Source organism: Lycium barbarum, chromosome 1 (assembly GCF_019175385.1).
Source record: "Lycium barbarum isolate Lr01 chromosome 1, ASM1917538v2, whole genome shotgun sequence".
NCBI lineage: Eukaryota > Viridiplantae > Streptophyta > Magnoliopsida > Solanales > Solanaceae > Lycium > Lycium barbarum.
The window spans coordinates 122,933,019-122,954,906 of NC_083337.1; the positions used below are offsets into that span (position 1 = coordinate 122,933,019).

The 21,888-nt window shown below is 35.1% G+C and overlaps 1 protein-coding gene and 1 long non-coding RNA gene across 3 annotated transcripts; both read right to left on the minus strand.

The window, feature by feature from the left end:
- Positions 1–10,802: 10,802 nt before the first annotated feature.
- LOC132613589 (uncharacterized) lies at positions 10,803–11,252 on the minus strand. Its single transcript, XM_060327670.1, has one exon. It carries the CDS (start codon positions 11,250–11,252, stop codon positions 10,803–10,805), a length of 450 nt encoding a protein of 149 aa, XP_060183653.1.
- A 6,800-nt stretch (positions 11,253–18,052) lies between these two features.
- Positions 18,053–20,930, minus strand: LOC132645656 (uncharacterized). Of its 2 annotated transcripts, XR_009584165.1 has the most exons (3): positions 20,417–20,930; positions 19,606–19,658; positions 18,053–18,510 (listed from the first exon to the last, which is right to left on the minus strand). It is a non-coding gene; the product is annotated as an uncharacterized LOC132645656 (long non-coding RNA). The 2 variants fall into 2 exon arrangements; XR_009584156.1 differs by having other exon boundaries at positions 18,053–19,658.
- Positions 20,931–21,888: the final 958 nt, after the last annotated feature.

Sequence of the window (21,888 nt, forward strand, 5' to 3'; positions counted from 1 at the left end):
TTCTTTTCAATTCCATCTTCATGATACTTCAAACACTGGTGGTAGGTAGAGGGGATCACCTTGTTCTCATTGTTATAGCCCGCATTTTGTACGTTCGGATATTTCGAGATAGTCGTGGTAAGTTAAGGGCAAGACCATTTTCAAAAATTATTTTAATGTACAAGTTGTTATGAATATTATTTATGAATATTATTAGTATGGAAATATTGAGAAAGGCTAAGGGCAAAAAGGAAAATTCGCAAAGTGGCTTATGGTAATATTGTGAAAGGCTAGGGACAAAACGGGAAATTCACAAAGTGTTCAAGAAAATTCTTGAAGGACCACTTGTGGCCGTGTGGTGTGGGAGTGGACCCCACCCAAGGCTTGGTCAATAATTATATATATGGACCAAATGCTTACAAGGCAAGACAAATTATTCATGAAGTTTCAAGAAGAAAACTTGGAGAAAAAAATATAGGGCCATTCGGCCATGGCTTCCAAAAATGGTGCCATAGAAATTGATCAAGAAAAATTGTTTTCTTCTAGTATTTCCACCAAATGGAAGGCCCTCTTTAACGTGGAGTGGTTGTTGGAGCAAGCAAAACATGTATTGGTGCAATTTGGGACCTTGGCCAGGAAGAAGACAAGTGAAGAAAAAGGTAAGGTTTAATCTTCTCTTTCATGTGTTATGGGTGATTTGTGCATGTTGTAGTATGTAGGAATGAATGAAATTCATGAAATATGGGAGTATTGGTTGTAGCCGTGTATATGTGTGTTGTGTAGAAATAATGAGCCAATTATTTTATCTAGTGTTTTGGTTGTTGTCGTCATGGATTCTATGGTGAAAATGAGAGATTAATAATTCAATTGAAGTTGAAATTGTTGTGGCCGTGTGGTGTGAAGCTTGGCCGTGTATATGTCATGTGGTGTGGGAATGATGAACTAATTTTTATTTAGTATTTTGATTGTTATAGAAGTGGATTCCATGATGAGAATGAAGGTTTGATGGATTGAAATGAATTTGTAATCGTTATAGGATTGTTGAAGAAGATAATGTGATACTAGTATGGTTCCTTACATTCGTATGAATGTTATTGCTAAAGTATAGATTGTTGGTGTAGTTTATGAATTTGGAAGAAAGGAAATGCGATTGTTGATATTGTTGTTGATGATTTGGCCAAGTTGAATTCTCGGATTGTTGTTGATGATTTGGCCGAGTTAGATTCTCGGGGATGGTGTATTTACAGGGGTGATGCTGCCGAAATTTTGGCAGATCATAAGTGAATTTATTTGGAAAGACTAAGACAAGTGTGTGTGACGATGAATCTAATGATTATGTAAATCTTCTTGAATGTAGACTAGCGATAACGAGCTTGGACAATTAAGCGTAGCTAATAGGACGTGGAGCAGGTATGTAAGGCTTACCCTTTCTTTCTTTTGGCATGTCCTAGAGCTCAGTAAGGTATGACACGCACCTTGGGGTAACTCTACTCTTTGATTCCGAGCTTGGTTATGACGCATATTCTCTTTTGTCATGAGCATGTTTCATATGCTTGAGGCTATTGTATGATTAATAAATGAATAAGCTACTTCACATGGTTTTGATATGTATCCATGATTCCGAAGCTCCGTTTGATATGTTTCCGAGTTTGTCTAAGATTCTTATTCACTTTTGATATGAGTACGCTCGATATAGTTGAGCTTATTATATGATTGAATAACAAGATGAGCATAAAGAATTCTGTTTCTAAATGAGTTCTGTAAGTTTTAATGTCCCTAACTTTCGTAAAAGATCTTGGATTTGCTTTGAAACGTTCGTAAAAGTTCTGTGGTAAAAATGTCCGTAACTTTCCCATACTAAACCGGATCGACTTGAAACGTGTTTATGATCCTTCAAATGTCGGTAAGAGTACGTCTCTATCGAGTCTTGATTTATGTGCATATGGTTTCGCACTACTCTGTTCGTGCAAGTCTCAGTACGTCCTTTACTGCGTCCCGGGCCAGGGTATGTTCTCGTGCGTACTTCTCTGCATTTTTTACCGCGTCCCTCTCACTTGCGGGCCGGGGCATGTTACATATGATATGATGACATGATGATATGATGACGGGGTGGTGGCCAGGATGGCATATGATGACTTTATTCACCGCGTCCCGCAATAGAGGGTCGGGGCACGTTACATGCATACATGATAAATGATATGGACATATATGATTCTACTTACCGCGTCCCTCAATAGAGGGCCGGGGCACGTTACATGCATATATGATACATGACATTGGCATACATGATTTCATTCACAGCGTCCCTCAATGGAGGGCCGGGGCACGTTATATGCATATATGATTCTGGTAAACATCTGTTTTAGCTATGATTCTCTTTTACTGTGATTCTTACCTTACATGCTCAATACATTTTCCGTACTGACCCCCTTTCTTCGGGGGCTGCGTTTCATGCGGCGCAGGTACACCCAGATGAGTAGAAGCCAATATAGAAGATGTTCCATCGGCGTTGGCAAGCTCTACTTGCTCCTCGAGTGTTGCCGAGTCAGAGTATATGTGCTATGATTTCTGATTAATGTTAGAGACTCTGTAGACAGAGTCGTGGGTATTGGTTGTCAGTTCTGTAAGCGGCTCCATCAGCCGATGTGTCATTTTGTGTTATGATATAAGTTCTATATGATTACAGATTTTGTTTGATTTGAAAGCAACGAAAAAGAATATTTCTGAAAGTTGTACTATGCATTTCATTTTTATTTGATTTTAAAAGTCCAAAAGATTATGTATGTGATAAGAGTCAGCGGGTTCGCTCGACTCCGAATATGGGGTCGGGTGCCATCACACCCTAGTAAGGTTAGGGTGTGACACTCATGTACCCAAGGCCTACCGAGCAAGATGTTATACGAAGTCCTTGCATCGATCACATGCAACCACGCGCTAGATTGCAACTCGCCGATGGTGAGGTCTATTTTGACAGCTCTTATGGCTCTTTGTCCCCCTTGGTTGAATCCTTGGATCATCAAACGACTTGCGGAAAGATCCTCCATTGCGATTCCAAGCTCCTTCATTGTGTGAATAGGAAGGATGTTAACTCCAGATCCACCATCGATTAGGATTATGTTCACCTTTTGCTCACGTGCAAAACCAATCGTTAATAAAGGGCGATTATGAGGTATGTCGCCGAGTAGAAGGTCATCATTGGTGAATGTGATTTTAGCCATGCACGCATTTATGACTTCAGGAGATGACTTTGCAGAGTCTTCTGATGATGGACATGACGAGGTCACGCTTTTCGCTTCCTTCTCATCAACTGTACAACATGAAGCTTTTACATCATCAATTACGAATTTGGTGTGAAACCAACTCAGCAAGTATTCTCCTAATGTTATTGGCCGACGTGGTTCTTGGTTGTAGCGCCCTTCTATTTTCTCCTTCTTTGGGTGCTCAACTAGATTTTTTGTTTCCGATTTACTCACCTTCTTTCCCTTAGTTTGTCGTTTCACTGAATCCTTTCGCGAACCTGTTTTGCGGCGCTTGCGACGAGTTACGAGAGTCCAACCCCCATCATCAAGATGACCAATTTGGTCTTCGTCTTCTTCAGATGGTCCTCCTTCTACTGACACAACATCGCTCGGTGTAAGAAAAGAAAACATTTCATTCACATTAACTGGTTCGAAGTCTCCAAACTTAATCATTCCTGCCAGACATATGTTCGGGATGTCTTTCTCTCCATATCCTTCAACAAAGTTGCAGGTCATGGCTGGATCGAGCGAGCTAATTGTGACACCAACTTAGTTTGCACTTTCTTTCTCATCTTCAAGTGAAATCTATCCTTCGCGGGCTAGCTCCATAACTTTATCCTTGAAGACAAAGCATTTCTCGATAGGGTGGCCGATCAACCGGTGGTACTTGCAATAATTCGGTTCATCAGTTCTCCCTGCTTCATTCGTCCGCTTCATCTCGGGTAACTCAAAAAGTTTCAGCCCAAGAAGTTCATCAAAGATTGCAGAAACGTCTGAATCAAGGAATGGATAATCCTTCTCTTGCATCTCCTTCAAAGTTGGTTTTCTGTTCGCTCTATCCTCTGAAGAAGTTGTCTTCACGCTCTGCTTCTTGATTACTTTAGTGGTGAACTTCACAGGCGCAACATTAACGTTCATGGATTCTTTGTTTTCGGTCTTGGAAAAATATCTCCCCACTTTCTTTACTTCTTTCTTGTCTTTACCTTTGCGGGATCCGTAGACCGGCGGCGCTTTACTTCTGACTGACGCCATGCTTAACTCCATATCATGAGCACGAGTGGCCAATTCTTCAAAAGTCTTAGGCTTTATGCCTTGCAAGATATAGGTGAGACCCCAGTGCATACCTTGAATGCACATCTCTATTCCCGAAGCTTCGCTAAGTCTATCTATGCAGTTTAGACTTGCATGCCTCCATCAGTTGATGAAGTCAATAACTGATTCTTCCTTTTGCTGGTGAGTGTTTGTAAGTTCCACCATACTTACGGTGCATCTTGTGCTATAGAAGCGGTTGAGAAACTCCTGCTCCATTTGCTCCCAACTATCAATGGAACCAGACCCAAGGTCTGTGTACCAATCAAAAGCATAACCTTTAAGGGAACGAACAAACTGTTTGGCAAGGTAATCACCATATGTTCCAGCGTTGTTGCATGTTTCAATGAAGTGTGCCACATGTTGCTTCGGATTTCCCTTGCCATCAAACTGCTGAAATTTTGCGGGTTGATAACCGGCAGGCATCTTCAAGCTATCAATCCTTGCAGTGTACGGCTTCGCATATGTAAAGGATGATTTTGCGGAAACATCATATTTATCCTTGATGGTCCCTATGATGAACTCCTTTATTTGATTGATTGGAATCATCCCTTCAGAGGAAACTTGGATTTCTGAAGTATGTTCACTTGTTTTGCGGGAGATTCAATCCTTTCTTGTGCTTGCGGACGTTTTCCAGGGGCATGACTCGAATCCCCCTCCATCACACTATCAAACCTGTCTGTCAACTTGACAATTCGATTATCTTGATCTTGCACATATTTGGTCAAGTCTCCAATTGCCTTTGTCAAGCTCGCGAGTTGTTCTTCAACAGTTGAAGCATTGGTCATCATCGCATGCATCACCATCATAGATGAAGAAGAATAACACGGATTTTCGCGAACATAAGATGCGGACATGTTATGCGGAGTAGATCCAGTGCTCAAGACATTATCGTCAGCTTGCCCGAAGGATTTCTTGGGCTTAGCTAGACTAAGTCGGGCAAGAACCCTCTCTACCATTTTGGCGACGTTCTCCCCTTCTTCTGTGGTGTTTGCGGAAGATCTCACGCCTTTTGAAGACGAACCAAAGACGACAGCAGATTCAGGCTGTGCTTGCGGAACTCGTTGCCCTAGCAATTTGGCTTGGTTCCTTGTGACAGGTCCGATACTCCCCTCAGTAACATCTAGGATGTTTTCAACAGCAACGGAGAATTTTGATCCGGTAGTTTTTTGTGCAAATGGATTTCGAGTTGACCTTCTTGGAAGCCATCTTAGTGTTTTTGAAGTTCAACTATTGGAAAGAAGAGATGAGAGGTAAAGATTGTCCCACTGGGCGTGCTAAATTTGTAACGACTAATCCTTCGTTCCTGAAAATAATAATCAAGACACGAAAAATAGCGACAAAGAATAATATTTGATTTCAAGAATTTATGTGGGGGTTACAATCTTTATGAAATCTTAAATAACAAGATGTAATCCTCTGATTCTTCTCTTCACGATACGGCCGTCAATCAAGGGCTTTGCTTGTTCTTGAATGGACAGGTCACTTGTTGTTGATATTTCACTACGAATGCGGAGCCGAGCTTTAATCACAAACGTAGAGGTATGGAAACTTGCGGCTCACCACTTGGAGCGAAGACTTCTTAGTATGCAGAAGACTTGCGGCTGAGAGCTTCTCTATCTCTTTTTTTTCTTCCTTTTGGCTCTATGAAGACCCCTATTTATAGTTGTAGGGGAGAGCTAGGGTTTGTATATGATTGGTTGAACCATGTCATTTGAACACTTGGCGACATTTGATTAGTTTTTCTATTGACTTGACATGCTGCGTCACTTATACATGTGGCATGATTTTATTGGTCCTTGACTTGACTTGGCGCGCCACGTCATTTGACAAGTGGGCTCATCATGTGAAGTCCGACAAGATAGACTAGCCTAATTGAATTAGTGTTTCAACTAAGTCTATACATGTTGGATTTAAACAATAAATCCGATTATGTTAGCCCATAATATTTGTTTAGGCCAATACATTTAGAATTTAGAATATGATCCAAATTAATTTGTGGATTTAAGTTCGATTAAATTTCAGTGTCTACAGCCATCCCTCGGCTAAGCAGGCTAACAACAGGACCACCGCCTGGTCCTGAACAGTCCGTCTGGGTGAATCTCTGCCTAACCTTGAACATCATGTTTTGGCTTCGACCATGATGCATTATCTCAGTAGTCTAGTGTGACGTAATTCAACGGAGTATTCAGCCTATAAGGCTAAACATTGAATGAATTAAAATAAAATTAACAAACAAAAATAAATAAATTATACCTTAAGGATGAAGGTTGTGCTCAGCAGAGAGGATTTATACAAACAAACTTTTATTTATTTAAGAGAGAAGATTTTTTACAAGGGCGAGTGGTGGAAGACTTGTGCTTAGGGGATCCAAGACTTGCCTTCTTCCTAAAAGGAATGATCCTTATATAACGGATCATGAGTACTAAACAACAAAATCAAAAAGTAAATGGCCAACAGTATCATGGCCAGATAAAAAGTAAAAGTAAAGTAAAAAGCAAAAGCGGCCAAAAGTAGCCGAAAGTAAAAACATAATTATTACAATACTAATAATTAAAGCTGCTTTGTAAAAGCAGATTCCTCTTTTATTAAAGTAGCCGCCTAGTGGCGGGTCCCACCAATTATTTCATCGGTGTCTTGCCCCTGTCTTTTGTAGAGCTGGAAGATTCTTCCGTCTGGCCAATGAATTGGGCCACAAATTGTGAAAAGTCCTCGGAATTAGCTGGACTTTGAGATTCTCCTACTAAGACTGGAGTATTATGGTCTTCCTATTCTTCTTCATTATCATTGTCAGTGGTATGACCAACAGATGCCATTGATGTAACAGAAATAGCGTCCATATTAAGACGCTGCATTAAATTAGATTTAAATTCCTCCACGTATCTGGCTATAAGCTGTTCTGGGGGAATTGCTCCTTTCTTCATCTGGATTTTTCGAGCAATGTACTCAAAAGGACTAGAAACTTCCTTTTGTCCGGAATTAATAGAATCCTTATAATGTGCAATGGTGGTTTTAATCTGATTTATTAAATCTTGTCCTGGGATAGTTCCATCTTTTGAATTTTGAATCAAATTTTTCCAGAATTTTGTATAAAAAATTCTGTTTAAGCAAGGCATATTTTGCGGGGTATAACCCACCTGAACAGACCATTTCATAATCCATGGAATATAAAATTCAACGAGGAAATACATATTAGAAATTTCTTCAGAGAAAGTAATATTATTTTTCAAATCTATAATTTTTGGAGAAAATTCAACCCATTCAGTATATAAACTTTTGAAGGGTTCTGGTAGAGATTTCACGGTTGGACCATAATGGATCCACCATTGATAAAACCAATTAGGAATGCCCTATTTATAAACATTGGCACATATTTTTATAAACCATGAGTGTTTCCTATTAGGATTCTCATACAGAAAGGCTTTATCAAAGCTTTCAACATAATCCCAATAATTAAATTTAACTGGGACTTTCTGTTCTGGGTGGATATAATCCCTATCCTTTAATGGACTTATTCCCCATTCATTTGGAGAAAAGATATTTTTTATAATAATTTTTGAAAAGTTATAAACTTTTTTTGTATTAGCAGGATAAAAATGTTGGAATTCAGCTGGCCCTATATATGAAAGGATCATTTCATAATTCATCCGATATTTATAAGTCGGAGTAGCGTATGACGCTGTATCAAAATACCTTTGCATTATTTGCCACGGTTCATCCTTCAATTGGAGATCATCATTTTCAAGGAGAATTATTAACTCTCGATGAGTATTTTCTTCGTATGAATCAGTGTTCTCATTATCATCAACTACGAGAGCACTGGAATATGATGGAGGCATATTATCCCCTTTTTTCTGTGCTTCTATGAAAGCAAGATATTCAGCATAAGTGATTTGTTTCTGGGTATTACCAGAATTTTCTGCAATATTATCAGCTATTAGCCTTTTGTTACCCATTTGGGCAAGAACAGTGCCTTTGCCCGTTCCTTTTTGTCCTTTTCCCCTTCCTCTATTAGAGGGAGGTGTCAATGTGGGTCTCATCTTGCAAATAAGAAAATGACAGTTATGAACTTAAATATTCTCTTGTAAGAAAATCAGGGAGACTATTATCTGATCCCTTTTTATAATGAATTTCAAAATCAAATGGTGCTAAAAGAGCTTGCCATCTGGAAAATATTTGTTTAGAAACATCATGTTTGCAATCTTTATTAAACATAAATTTAGCTGTTTGGCAGTTAGTTTTTATTAAAAACTTTTGATTATATAAATCACCTTGAAATTTAAGAACACATTTAACTATAGCAAGAATTTCTTTTGCTACAGTAGCATAGCTCTTCTGACTATTACTCCATTTACCAGAATAAAACTGGGCTAAATATTGTTGTTTATCAATTGGAGAAAGCTGTTTAAGTATTCCTCCATAGCCAATATCAGAGGCATCAGTTTCAATAATTTTTTGCCAGTTATGATTGGCTAAAGTATGACAAGGAAGATTATTAACTTTCCTCTTGATTTTTTGAATTGCTTACGTGTGAGCATCAGTCCAAGGTTTAGGAATCTTCTTTAATCTATCATATAAAATAGATGTATCCTTTGCTAGATTTTTATAAAATGGTGAAATATAATTTTAACTTCCAAGAAATCTTTGGAGTTGGGTTTTATCAGTAATAATATCTGGAAATTTCGAAGCGAATTCAATACTTCTATTAATAGGAATAATTTTTCCCTTTTCAATATTATGACCTAAAAATCTGACCTTTGTTTGAAAAAGAGACATTTTTGGTTTAGATATAACCAAACCATTTTGAATAATGATTTTCTTGAATATATCAAGATGTTTAAAATGCATTTCAATAGTATTTGAGAATACTAAAATATCATTGATATAAACAATGATGAAATTACTATAATCCACAAAAATATCATTCATAATTTTTTGAAATTCTGAAGGGGCATTCTTCAGCCTAAAAGGCATAACATTCCATTCAAATTGTCCAATTGGAACATTAAAAGCAATTTTATATTTATCTGCTTCAGCAATTTGGATTTGCCAATAACTAGATTTTAAATCAAATTTAAAAAATATAATCGCATTATGAAGACGATCTAATAAATCCTTTTTATTAGGAATTGGATATCGAATCCATTTTAAAACCTTATTAAGGGGTTTATAATTTATCACCAATCATGGAACTCCTCCTTCCTGTTCAGCATATTTATTAACATAAAAAACTGTGCATGACCATGGAGATTTCAAAGATCTTATAAGACCTTTCTGTAAAAGAAAAGAAATCTCATTTTTGCATAATTTCAAATATTCGAAATTCATTTGACATGGTCTTGCTTTAGTAGGAATATTATTTTCTGAAAAAGATTCTTCATATGGAAGAGTGACAATATGTCTTTTCCTGTCCCAAAAAGCATTAGGATGGTCACTACAAATTTGTAGAGAAAATTGATTTTTTATGAACTCAATTTTTTCCTGTAATTTAGGATTTTGTAAAATATCCTCAATTTTAAGAGTATAAATTTCCTGTTTGAGAAAATTGATTTGTTGATGTTTATTCATCAACCTATCTTTTATTTCATTTAAAATCCCTGAAAAAGGTTCAGTTATAAACTGGAATTTAATTGTTTTTTCTTCATAGGTTCCTATAAAACCTTTATCATTCATCCATTGAATAGCAAATAATTTATGGATGAATGGAGTTCCTAAAATAACTTGATTTGAATTTTTTTTGTTACCAGTAAAAAGTTTTCAGGAATACAAACTTTGCCTTGGCAAATATAAGCTTTGGGAAATTTATAAGTAATACCCATTTTTTGGCCACTAGCAGACCGTAAACTATGAATACTTTTTTGAAAATATTTTGAAGGAATTAATCCTTCTTGAATACAACTTAAATCAGCTCCACTATCAACTAGAGCAGTAAATTTCTTTTTGAAATTATAATCAATTAGAAGAGTAATTTTTTATAAAACATTTCAAAGAAGTAATAATATCCAATTTTGTCAAAAACTGGAACTGGATTACCACTACTTCCTTCTGCTCCCTCCGTAGTAACAGTTTCTACGGAATAAATCAACTAGTAGGTCTTCTACAATAGTTTAAACTGGGGTTTCTATAACTTGTTTTCCTTTTCCCTCAAGTTGCGAGACCCTATGATCTAGAGTGGTTTGGTGTCTTTTAAGGGTGGAAATTTCTTGCTTCAGGTTATAAACCTCTCTTTCTAAATCTTGGGTGGTTGCTGGTGTAATTATGTTATTCCGGCGTTCTTGGAGGAGTTGCTTAACTCGAGCCATAGTATAAGGTCCTGTAGGTTCTCTAATTTCTACAGCAGTTGGTTCTTCTTTGGGCTGCTGTTTTGAACCTATTTGATCTATGATTTGAGACCTAAGATTGGCAGCCTTAATATGTTTAAGGAGGTCAACGAGGTTATTACCATCTAAAACATGTATACTAGTTTCACTAAACTGGGACATAAGTTTATAAATCTCATCGTCTTCCTTGGATTTGACACAAGGTTTTCTCTATTTGGCATGGTTGACACTCGTCATCTGAACTGGTTGAGATATAACTCTCTTCGTCTAACACCCTAATATCTTCATTTGAAGAGGGGTTGGAAGAACTATCACCCTCCTTGCCAGAATCATCCTCTGGTTTTGGGTCTGAATTTAACAAAATCGTATATAAAGATTCTCTAAGGTCATCATCTATGTTAAGGGCTTTAATCTTTTCCTTAACCTTACAATTCTTATAAAAATGACCTACTCTGCCACACCTATAACATGCTTTTGGGTTTTTGGATTTAATAAAATCCTTTTGTTTCCTTGAATGTCTTTTTGCGCCACCTTTTTTCTGCGAGCGCTTCTCCTTCCATTGTTGGAAGTGTTTATGCTTTTTCTTATGCCTATGAGGCTTCTTAGAAGATCGTGGAATATCCATACCAAACTGTCCACAAAATTCTCCTAATTGCTGTCTTTCATTAAGACCATGGCGCTTGATTTGCTGACTTAGCCTAATTTCATTACATAAGGCTAATCATTCCTGCATACAAGTACCAATTAGTTTACCATAGGTATAAGAATTATAATCAATAATTCTCTCCCCTTTCCTAAGAGTGTTTCTAACTCTTTCTGCAAAAAGAGGAGGGAGTCCATCTATAAATTTGGACTTCCAGTGAGAGTCATTACTCTCTGGTAACTCCATGGCCCTGCAAAGAAAAACATTTGTATACCACCTAAATGAGGTTAGGGTCTTACATCTAAGATTTTGAAGCATGGTACGAATAGATTCATTATTATCCGTCCATCTTCCTGAAAAATGTTCAACAATATGAATAACTAGTGTATAAACTATATCAGCAACAGGTGCCTGATTATTCTCTTCTTGCTTAACAGCAGTTAAAATAGAATTACGCTGTGTTGGAGTCAAATAATTATCCCACCAACCTTTTAATTGGCCAGTGAAATCAGCTATAATCATTTCTGCAATAACTCTCTCATCATTTTTATGAATCTTGCTGATAGTGCTGTACATCAACATCCTATGAATAGTATAATAAATCTGACGTTCACTATAACCGTCAAACAAGACAGTTATAGTGAACCATTTTTAAAATAGTACAGTAAATCTGATGTTCACTATAACCATTATATACTATGAATCCTATGTGTAAAATCATGGATTTTAAAAATGAAACTATTTTAATAGAAACTAATTTTGGTAAATCCAAAATTGTGACTCGAAGACCTATCACATGGGATGAAATAGATTTTCCCAAAGAGTGGGTCATTGAGGGAGCAACACCTCCTCGAAATGTTTTTACCGAAATTTCAGAAATTGAACAAATCCCAGATGGGACAATAAAATTGAGATTGCATGAACCTACACCTGCTTTAGAAGATAATGAACATAATAGTGTTCGATCTTGTCTACCTAGATCTATGTTTTCTTGTCGATCTTATATATATCCTGTTGATTATATTGTCTAGTCGCCATCTAGAGCATCTACTTCTCAAATAAGAGATACTGATTCTAATAGAATTAGTAATTTAAAAATTAACCAGGATAATATTGTAACTCATATTAAGGACACAGAATTAACTGAGTCAGATATGGATTTTCCAAGTATTTAATGGATCAAGTCCAAAAAATTGATTTTAGTCGGGGATCACCCGCAAGACTATAGATCAGTAAAGAGTTTTATACTCCTAAATGGATATCATTTAGAAAATGGTTTTTTGACAATTTTAAACCTGAGGAAACAATAATTTTCCAAGAAGAAGTTTATAAAGATCTTTCCAAAGCAAATAAGATTATATCTTTTGTGCCTTGGTTTATGGCAAAATATCTTACTAATTATATTTCTGTTCTAGAAAGAGATTATAAATTAGCCAGTGGGGAAGTTGTTCATACTGTATTTCTTCCACAACAATCTTTTTAAATAGGGAAAGATTTACATTTTGCGGCTTTTTCAAAATTGATTGAAAGAGATAGTTTGCCAGTTATAACTAAATATATTAATAATATGGTTAGACAACAAAATTATTCTAATATTTATATGAATATTTTGGGTGAACAAATATTTTCACTTCATGAAAAAGTTGATAAACATTTAACTTGTCTTAATAAGACATCTACTTCTTAAAAGGAGAAACAGAAGGAAGTTGTTGCTACTCCAAGTATACAGCCTATTCCTGAGATTCGTGATTTTAAATTAAAACCTTTATCAGATTTAGAAAAACTTTTAGATGAAAAGTTTAAAGGTTTAAAACTCAGTTCTTTAATAGTAGAGGATGATGGATATTTATCTGATATTAATTATAAGGCTCGCATAGCATCAGATATTAATAAAATTGATGAATATTATGCTGTTAAGCCTACTCAAAGGATGTATTATTACCCTCAACCAACTCCTCAAGATGTTTTATTAGAGGAACATGAACATGTTATTTCCAACAGTTATAGTGTTAGGGAAATATATGAATGGAATATTGACGGTTATAGTGAACGTCAGATTTATTGTGCTATTAATAGGATGTTGATGTACAGCACTATCGGCAAAATTCAAAAAAATGATGAAAGAGTTATTGCAGATATGATTATAGCTGGTTTCACTGGCCAATTAAAAGGTTGGTGGGATAATTATTTGACCCCAACACAGCGTAATTCTATTTTAACCGTTGTTAAGCAAGAAGGGAATAATCAGGCACCTGTTGCTAATGTAGTTTATACATTAGTTATTAATATTGTTGAACATTTTTCAGGAAGATGGACGGATAATAATGAATCTATTCGTACCATACTTCAAAATCTTAGATGTAAGACCCTAACCTCATTTAGGTGGTATAAAGATGTTTTTCTTTGCGGGGTCATAAAGTTACCAGAGAGTACAGAGGTAATATGCATCTGTTATACAATATATTATAAACGATTTCTCCACTGGATAGTTTATAATATATTCTATAACAGATGCATATTACCTCTGTACCTGGCATATAATCATAACCATGCAATTTGATACTTAATATTAAAACATCTAAAGAATTGTCATCTTGCAAAGATACCTGCAAGTTATGATAAGCATTAAAATAAACTGGACCATAAGCCAAACTTGTTTGAACTGTCCCTATGAACTGGGATTACCACTACTTCCTTCTCCTCCCTCCGTAGTAACAGTTTCTACGGCGTTATCAACTGGTAGGTCTTCTACAGTATTATAAACTGGTGTTTCTATAACCGTCCTGTTTGACGGTTACAGTGAACGTCAGATTTATTGTACTATTCATAGGATGCTGATGTACAACACTATCTGCAAGATTCATAAAAATGATGAGAGAGTTATTAAAGATATGATTATAGCTAGTTTCACTGGCCAATTAAAAGGTTGGTGGGATAATTATTTGACGCCAACATAGCGTAATTCTATTTTAACTGTTGTTAAGCAAGAAGGGAATAATCAGGCACCTATTGCTAATATAGTTTATACACTAGTTATTAATATTGTTGAACATTTTTCAGGAAGATGGACGGATAATATTGAATCTATTCGTACCTGTTGCTAATATAGTTTGTACACTAGTTATTAATATTGTTGAACATTTTTCAGGAAGATGGACGGATAATAATGAATTCGATCCATTAGGGTGTTAGACGAAGAGTGTTATATCTCAACCAGTTCAGATGATGAGTGTCAACCATACCAGATAGGGCAACCTTGTGTTAAATCCAAAGAAGATGATGAGATTTATAAACTAATGTCCCAGTTTAGTGAAACTAGTATAAATGTTTTAGATGGTAATAACCTCGTTGACCTCCTTAAATATATTAAGGATCCCAATCTTAGGTCCCAAATCATATATCAAATAGGTTCAAAACAGCAACCCAAAGAAAAACCAACTGCTGTAGTAATTAGAGAACCTACAGGACCTTATACTATGTCTGGAGTCAAACAACTCCTCCAAGAACGCCGGAATATCATAAGTACACCGGCAACCACCCAAGATTTAGAAAGAGAGGTTCATATCCTCAAACAAGAAATTTCCACCCTTAGGAGACACCAAACTACTCTAGATCAAAGGGTCTCGCAACTCGAGCGAAAAGGAAAACTGGTTATAGAAACACCAGTTTATAATACTGTAGAAGACCTATCAGTTAATAACACCGCAGAAACTGTTACTATGGAGGGAGGAGAAGGAAGTAGCGGTAGTACCAGTTCCAGGTTTTTGACAAAATTGGATATTATTACTTCTTTCAAATTTTTTTTATAAAAATTACTCTTCTAGTTGATTATAATTTCAAAAAGGAATTTACTGCTCTAGTTGATAGCGGAGCTAATTTAAGTTGTATTCAAGAAGGATTAATTCCTTCAAAATATTTTCAAAAAACCACTCATAGTCTACGGTCTGCTAGTGGCCAAAAAATGAGTATTACTTATAAACTACCAAAGCTTATATTTGCCAAGACAAAGTTTGTATTCCCGAAAACTTTGTATTGGTAAAAAATATTTCAAACCAAGTTATTTTGGGAACTCCATTCATCCATAAATTATTTCCTATTCAATGGATGGATGACAAAGGTTTTATATGAACCTATGAAGAAAAACCGATTAAATTCCAGTTTATAACTGAACCTTTTTCGAGGATTTTAAATGAAATCAAAGATAGGTTGATGAATAAACATCAACAAATTAATTTTCTTAAATAAGAAATTTATACTCTTCAGATTGAAGATATTTTACAAAATCCTAAATTACAGGAAAAAATTGAATTTATAAAAAATCAATTTTCTTTACAAATTTGTAGTGATCATCCTAATGCTTTTTGGGAGAGAAAAGGACATATTATCACTCTTCCATATGAAGAATATTTTTCTGAAAATAATATTCCTACTAAAGCGAGACCATGTCAAATGAATTCTGAATATTTGAAATTATGCAAAAATGAGATTTCTTCTCTTTTACAAAAAGGTTTTATAAGATCTTCGAAATCTCCATGGTCATGGACAGTTTTTTATGTTAATAAACGTGCTGAACAGGAACGAGGAGTTCCAAGATTGGTGATAAATTATAAACCCCTTAATAAGGTTTTAAAATAGATTCGATATCCAATTCCTAAGAAAATTGATTTATTAGATCGTCTTCATAATGCGATTATATTTTCTAAATTTGATTTAAAATCTGGTTATTGGCAAATCCAAATTGCTGAAGCAGATAAATATAAAACTGCTTTTAATGTTCCAATTGGACAATTTGAATGGAATGTTATACCTTTTGGGCTGAAGAATGCCCCTTTAGAATTTCAAAAAATTATGAATGATATTTTTATGGATTATAGTAATTTCATCATTGTTTAAATCGATGATATTTTAGTATTTTCAAATACTGTTGAAATGCATTTTAAACATCTTGATATATTCAATAAAATCATTATTCAAAATGGTTTGGTTATATCTAAACCAAAAATATCTCTTTTTCAAACAAAGGTCAGATTTTTAGGTCAAAATATTGAAAAAGGGAAAAATAATTCCTATTAATAGAAGTATTGAATTCGCTTCTAAATTTCCTGATGTTATTACTGATAAAACTCAACTCCAAAGATTTCTTGGAAGTTTAAATTATATTTCACCATTTTATAAAGATCTAGCAACGGATACATCTATTTTATATGATAGATTAAAGAAGATTCCTAAACCTTGGACTGATGCTCACACGCAAGCAGTTCAAAAGATAAAGGGAAAGTTAAGAATCTTCCTTGTCTTACTTTAGGAAATCCTAACTGGCAAAAAATTATTGAAACTGATGCCTATGATATTGGCTATGGAGGAATACCTAAACAGCTTTCTCCAATTGATAAACAAGAATATTTAGTTCAGTTTTATTCTTTACAATATATAAAAAATCAATTTTCTTTACAAATCTGTAGTGATCATCCAAATTCTTTTTGGGATAGAAAAAGACATATTGTCACTCTTCCATATGAAGAATATTTTTCTGAAAATAATATTCCTACTAAAGAGAGACCATGTAAAATGAATTCTGAATATTTGGAATTATGCAACAATGATATTTCTTCTCTTTTACAAAAAGGTCTTATAAGATCTTCGAAATCTCCATGGTCATGGACAATTTTTTATGTTAATAAACATGCTGAACAGGAACGAGGAGTTTCAAGATTGGTGATAAATTATAAACCCCTTAATAAGGTTTTAAAATGGATTCGATATCCAATTCCTAATAAATAGGATTTATTAGATCGTCTTCATAATGCGATTATATTTTCTAAATTTGATTTAAAATTTAGTTATTGGCAAATCCAAATTGCTGAAGCAGATAATATAAAACTGTTTTTAATGTTCCAATTGGACAATTTGAATGGAATGTTATGCCTTTTCGGCTGAAGAAGGCCCCTTCAGAATTTCAAAAAATTATGAATGATATTTTTATAGATTATAGTAATTTCATCATTGTTTATATCGATGATATTTTAGTATTTTCAAATACTATTGAAATGTATTTTAAACATCTTGATATATTCAAGAAAATCATTATTCAAAATGATTTGGTTATATCTAAACCAAAAAATATCTCTTTTTCAAATAAAGGTCAGATTTTTAGGTCATAATATTGAAAAGGGAAAATTATTCCTATTAATAGAAGTATTGAATTCGCTTCTAAATTTCATGATATTATTACTGATCAAACTCAACTCCAAAGATTTCTTGGAAGTTTAAATTATATTTCATCATTTTATAAAGATCTAGCAACGGATACATCTATTTTATATGATAGATTAAAGGAGATTCTTAAACCTTGGACTGATGCTCACACGCAAGTAGTTCAAAAGATCAAGGGGAAAGTTAATAATCTTCCTTGTCTTACTTTAGCCAATCCTAACTGGCAAAAAATTATTGAAACTGATGCCTATGATATTGGCTATAGAGGAATACCTAAACAGATTTCTCCAATTGATAAACAAGAATATTTAGTCCAGTTTTATTCTGGCAAATGGAATAATAGTCAGAAGAACTATGCTGCTGTAGCAAAAGAAATTTTTGCTATAATTAAATGTGTTCTTAAATTTCAAGGTGATTTATATAATCAAAAGTTTTTAATAAAAACTGACTACCAAGCAGCTAAATTTATGTTTAATAAAGATTGCAAACATGATGTTTCTAAACAAATGTTTGCCAGATTGCAAGCTCTTTTAGCACCATTTGATTTTGAAATTCATTATAAAAAGGGATCAGATAATAGTCTCCCTGATTTTCTTACTCGAGAATATTTATGTTCATAACTGTCATGTCACACCCCGACCTTACTAGGGTGTGATGGGCACCCGACCCCATATTCGGAGCCGAGCGAACCCGCTGACTCTTATTACATACTTAATCTCTTTAGACTCTTACATTAATAAGATATGAAAACATAGCTAAGCTTTCAGAATTCCCTTTTTTTTTGTACTCGATTCAAACAAAATCTTTAATTATATGAAACTTATATCATAACACGAATGACACATCGGTTGGTGAAGCCTCTTTCAAGACTGACACATTACACCCACGACTTTGTCTGCAAAGTCTCTAACATCAACCCAGAAATCCTAGCATACCAGCTCTGACTCGGCAACACTCCAGGGCCAAATGGAGCTTGCCAACTCTGCTGGAACCTCTTCTGTAATAGGTTCTACTCATCTGGATGTACCTGCGCGGCATGAAACGCAGCCCCCAAAGAAAAAGGGGTCAGTACGAGCAATGTACTGAGTATGCAAGGCATGTATAGTAATACAGTAAGGAATATAAATGTGAATAATAACATAATGGAAATACAGAACATATCATGAAGTAAAAGAGTAACCTGTACATATGAGTGCCGCTTAGGCGGATACCCTGCATGCTTAGTGCTGCGGAACGTGCAGCCCGGTCCATATATACATATATTGCTGCGGAACGTGCAGCCCGATCCATATACACATATTGCTGCGGAACGTGCAGCCCGATCCATTTGAAAACATTTCTTTTTCATATATATAGAAAATAGAACATATCATATTGCCGAGGCGTCGGCTCCGATCCATTTAACCACATATCCCGCGTCTGGGACGATATCATACTCCAACTGATCAGGTGGCTGTGCGTCTATAGCGCCTGGCCCTTTTCCCATCTTCCCCATATACATATATATACATATCATATAGCAGCATGCAGGAGAGCCCAAGGAAAGTCATGTACCCATCAGAGTGACGTAAGGTCGGTAACCTCCGATTATATTATGGAATAATCGTCATGGCTTTGTCTCACCTTGAAGGAACTAATATTATAAGGCGAGACTATCAATAAAGAACAGCATGAAGAGAAAACATATAATAAGATCATAAACCTCATAAGGCGTCAATTCATACACTTTGAAGTCTTTAGAAAATGGCGTCATAATTAAGGAATAAAATTAAGGATCAAGAACTAGCTCAATATTCTCATATTCGTATTGGGCCCATACCTTGAGACTTTCAAACATGAAACCATTCTCATCATAATCATCATAGACATATTTTCGTCTTTGACAACATCGTGTTCATTACAAAATTATGTCCGTGGTTGTAGTCATGAAAGCTTACAAATCATGAACCTTTGTTTTGGAAAAGTGTAGACATTTTGGAAAACATTTATGGGTTATAAAAAAGAAAATCATGCATTAGAATCATAGACTTCTAACTTTGGAAAACAAGGAAAATATGGGAGCAATTATGAATTCATAGCATCGGATTCATGCCTTGAAAGAAAAGGGACGAGCCTTACATACCTGTTCCACGTCCTATTAGCTACGCTTAATCGTCCAAGCTCGCTATCGCTAGTCTACATTCAAGAAGATTGACACAATCATTAGATTCATCACCATATACTTGTCTTAATCCTTCAAACAAATTCATTTATAATCTACCGAAATTTCGGCAGCATCTCCCCTGTAAATACACCATCCCCGAGAATCTAACTCGGCCAATTCAACAACAAACCCGAGAATGGAATTCGGCCACATTATCAACAACAATACCAACAATTATTCTAACAATACTACAATATTCATAATGATCCAATGCTACCCGAATCCTCCAACTTCAACAAAAATATTAACCACACATTTCTCTTATTCTAGGTTCACAATCCATATCAACAACCATGCATTAGCAATATTACTCATGCAATGTAAGAATTCAAGCTAATGTCGCATTAACTTCTTCAATATTCCGATAACGATTACAACTTCATTTTAAGCCATCAAACCTTCATTTTTCTTCATGAAATTCACAATACAACAACTAAAATATTAAATAGAATCAATTCACCACAACTTGTCAAACCACCCATCATTCGGCCACAACAACTACATGCATATTCTCATGAGTTTTCATCCTTTTCCATACATTTCAACAACAACCAACATACTACATAAAATTAATTCAATCTTTCCACATAACACAACACACCCACGGCTGACTACACAAACACACGGCCACAACTTCAACATACATGATTTCATGTTTTTCATTCATTTCTCCGCACTACAGCATGTACTAACTATCCATAACACATAAGAGAAAGAGATTAAGTCTTACCTTTTCCACTTATCCTTCAACTTTCGGCCAAGGTATTTTGTTTTTGCAAAAATGAGTAATTTTCTTACTCCAACAACTCTCCCATGTTAAAGAGGATGATCCAATTGGTAGAGAAACTAGAAGAATTAATTTTTTTGGTCCCTTTCCTTGAACCTCAATTCGGCCAACCACGGCCGAATATGCTTGTCTTTTTTTTTCATGTTTCTCCCACTTTCTAGAGTTGTAAAGGATGACTAATGAGTCTTTTATCATCTCTCCCATATATATATACATTACTCATACTAATAGACCACATGCCCCCTTCTTTCTTTTTCTAGAATTTTCTTCCTTTTTCTTGAATTTTTTTTAAATTAAAAGATGACTAATATCTTGCCTTATAAGCCTTGGTCCATATATATGATCACATGGTCATAAAATAATGGGACCCACATACACACACCCTTACACGGCCAACTTGGCCCTTTCAAGAATTTTCTTGAACATTTGTGAAATTCCCGTTTTGCCCCTAACCTTCCGCAATATTACCATGAGCCATTTTGTGAATTTTTCTTTTTACCCTTAACCTTTCTCAATATTTTCATACAATAATATTCATAAATAATATTCATAACCAACTTGTACATTAAAATAATTTTGGAAGATGGTCATTTCCTTAACTTACCACGACTGCCTTAAAATATTCGAATGTATAAAATACGTGACATAACATGTCATTTTTTCATTTGCAGGATGAGACCCACATTGACACCTCCCTCTAATAGAGGAAGGGGAAAAGGACAAAAAGGAACGGGCAGAGGCACTGTTCTTGTCCAAATGGGTAACAAAAGGCTAATAGCCGATAATATTGCAGAAACTTCTTGTAATACCCAGAAACAAATCACTTATGCTGAATATCTTGCTTTCATAGAAGCACGGAAAAAAAGGGATAATATGCCTCCATCATACTCCAATGTTCTCGTAGTTGATGATAATGAGGACACTAATTCATACGAAGAAAATACTCATCGAGAGTTAATAATTCTCCTTGAAAACGATGATCTCCAATGGAAGGATGAACCGTGGCAAATAATGGAAAGGTATTTTGATACAGCGTCATACGCTACTCCGACTTATAAATATCGGATGAATTACGAAATGATCCTTTCATATACAGGGTCAACTGAATTCTAGCATTTTTATCCTGCTAATGCCAAAAACGTTTATAAGTTTTCAAAAATTATTATAAAAAAGATCTTTTCTCCAAATGAATGGGGAATAAGTCCATTAAAAGATAGGGATTATATCCACCCAGAACAGAAAGTCCCAGTTAAATTTAATTATTGGGATTATGTTGAAAGCTTTAATAAAGCCTTTCTGTATGAGAATCCTAATAGGAAACACTCATGGTTTATAAATATTTGTGCCAATGTTTATAAATAGGGCATTCCTAATTGGTTTTATCAATGGTGGATCCATTATGGTCCAACCGTGAA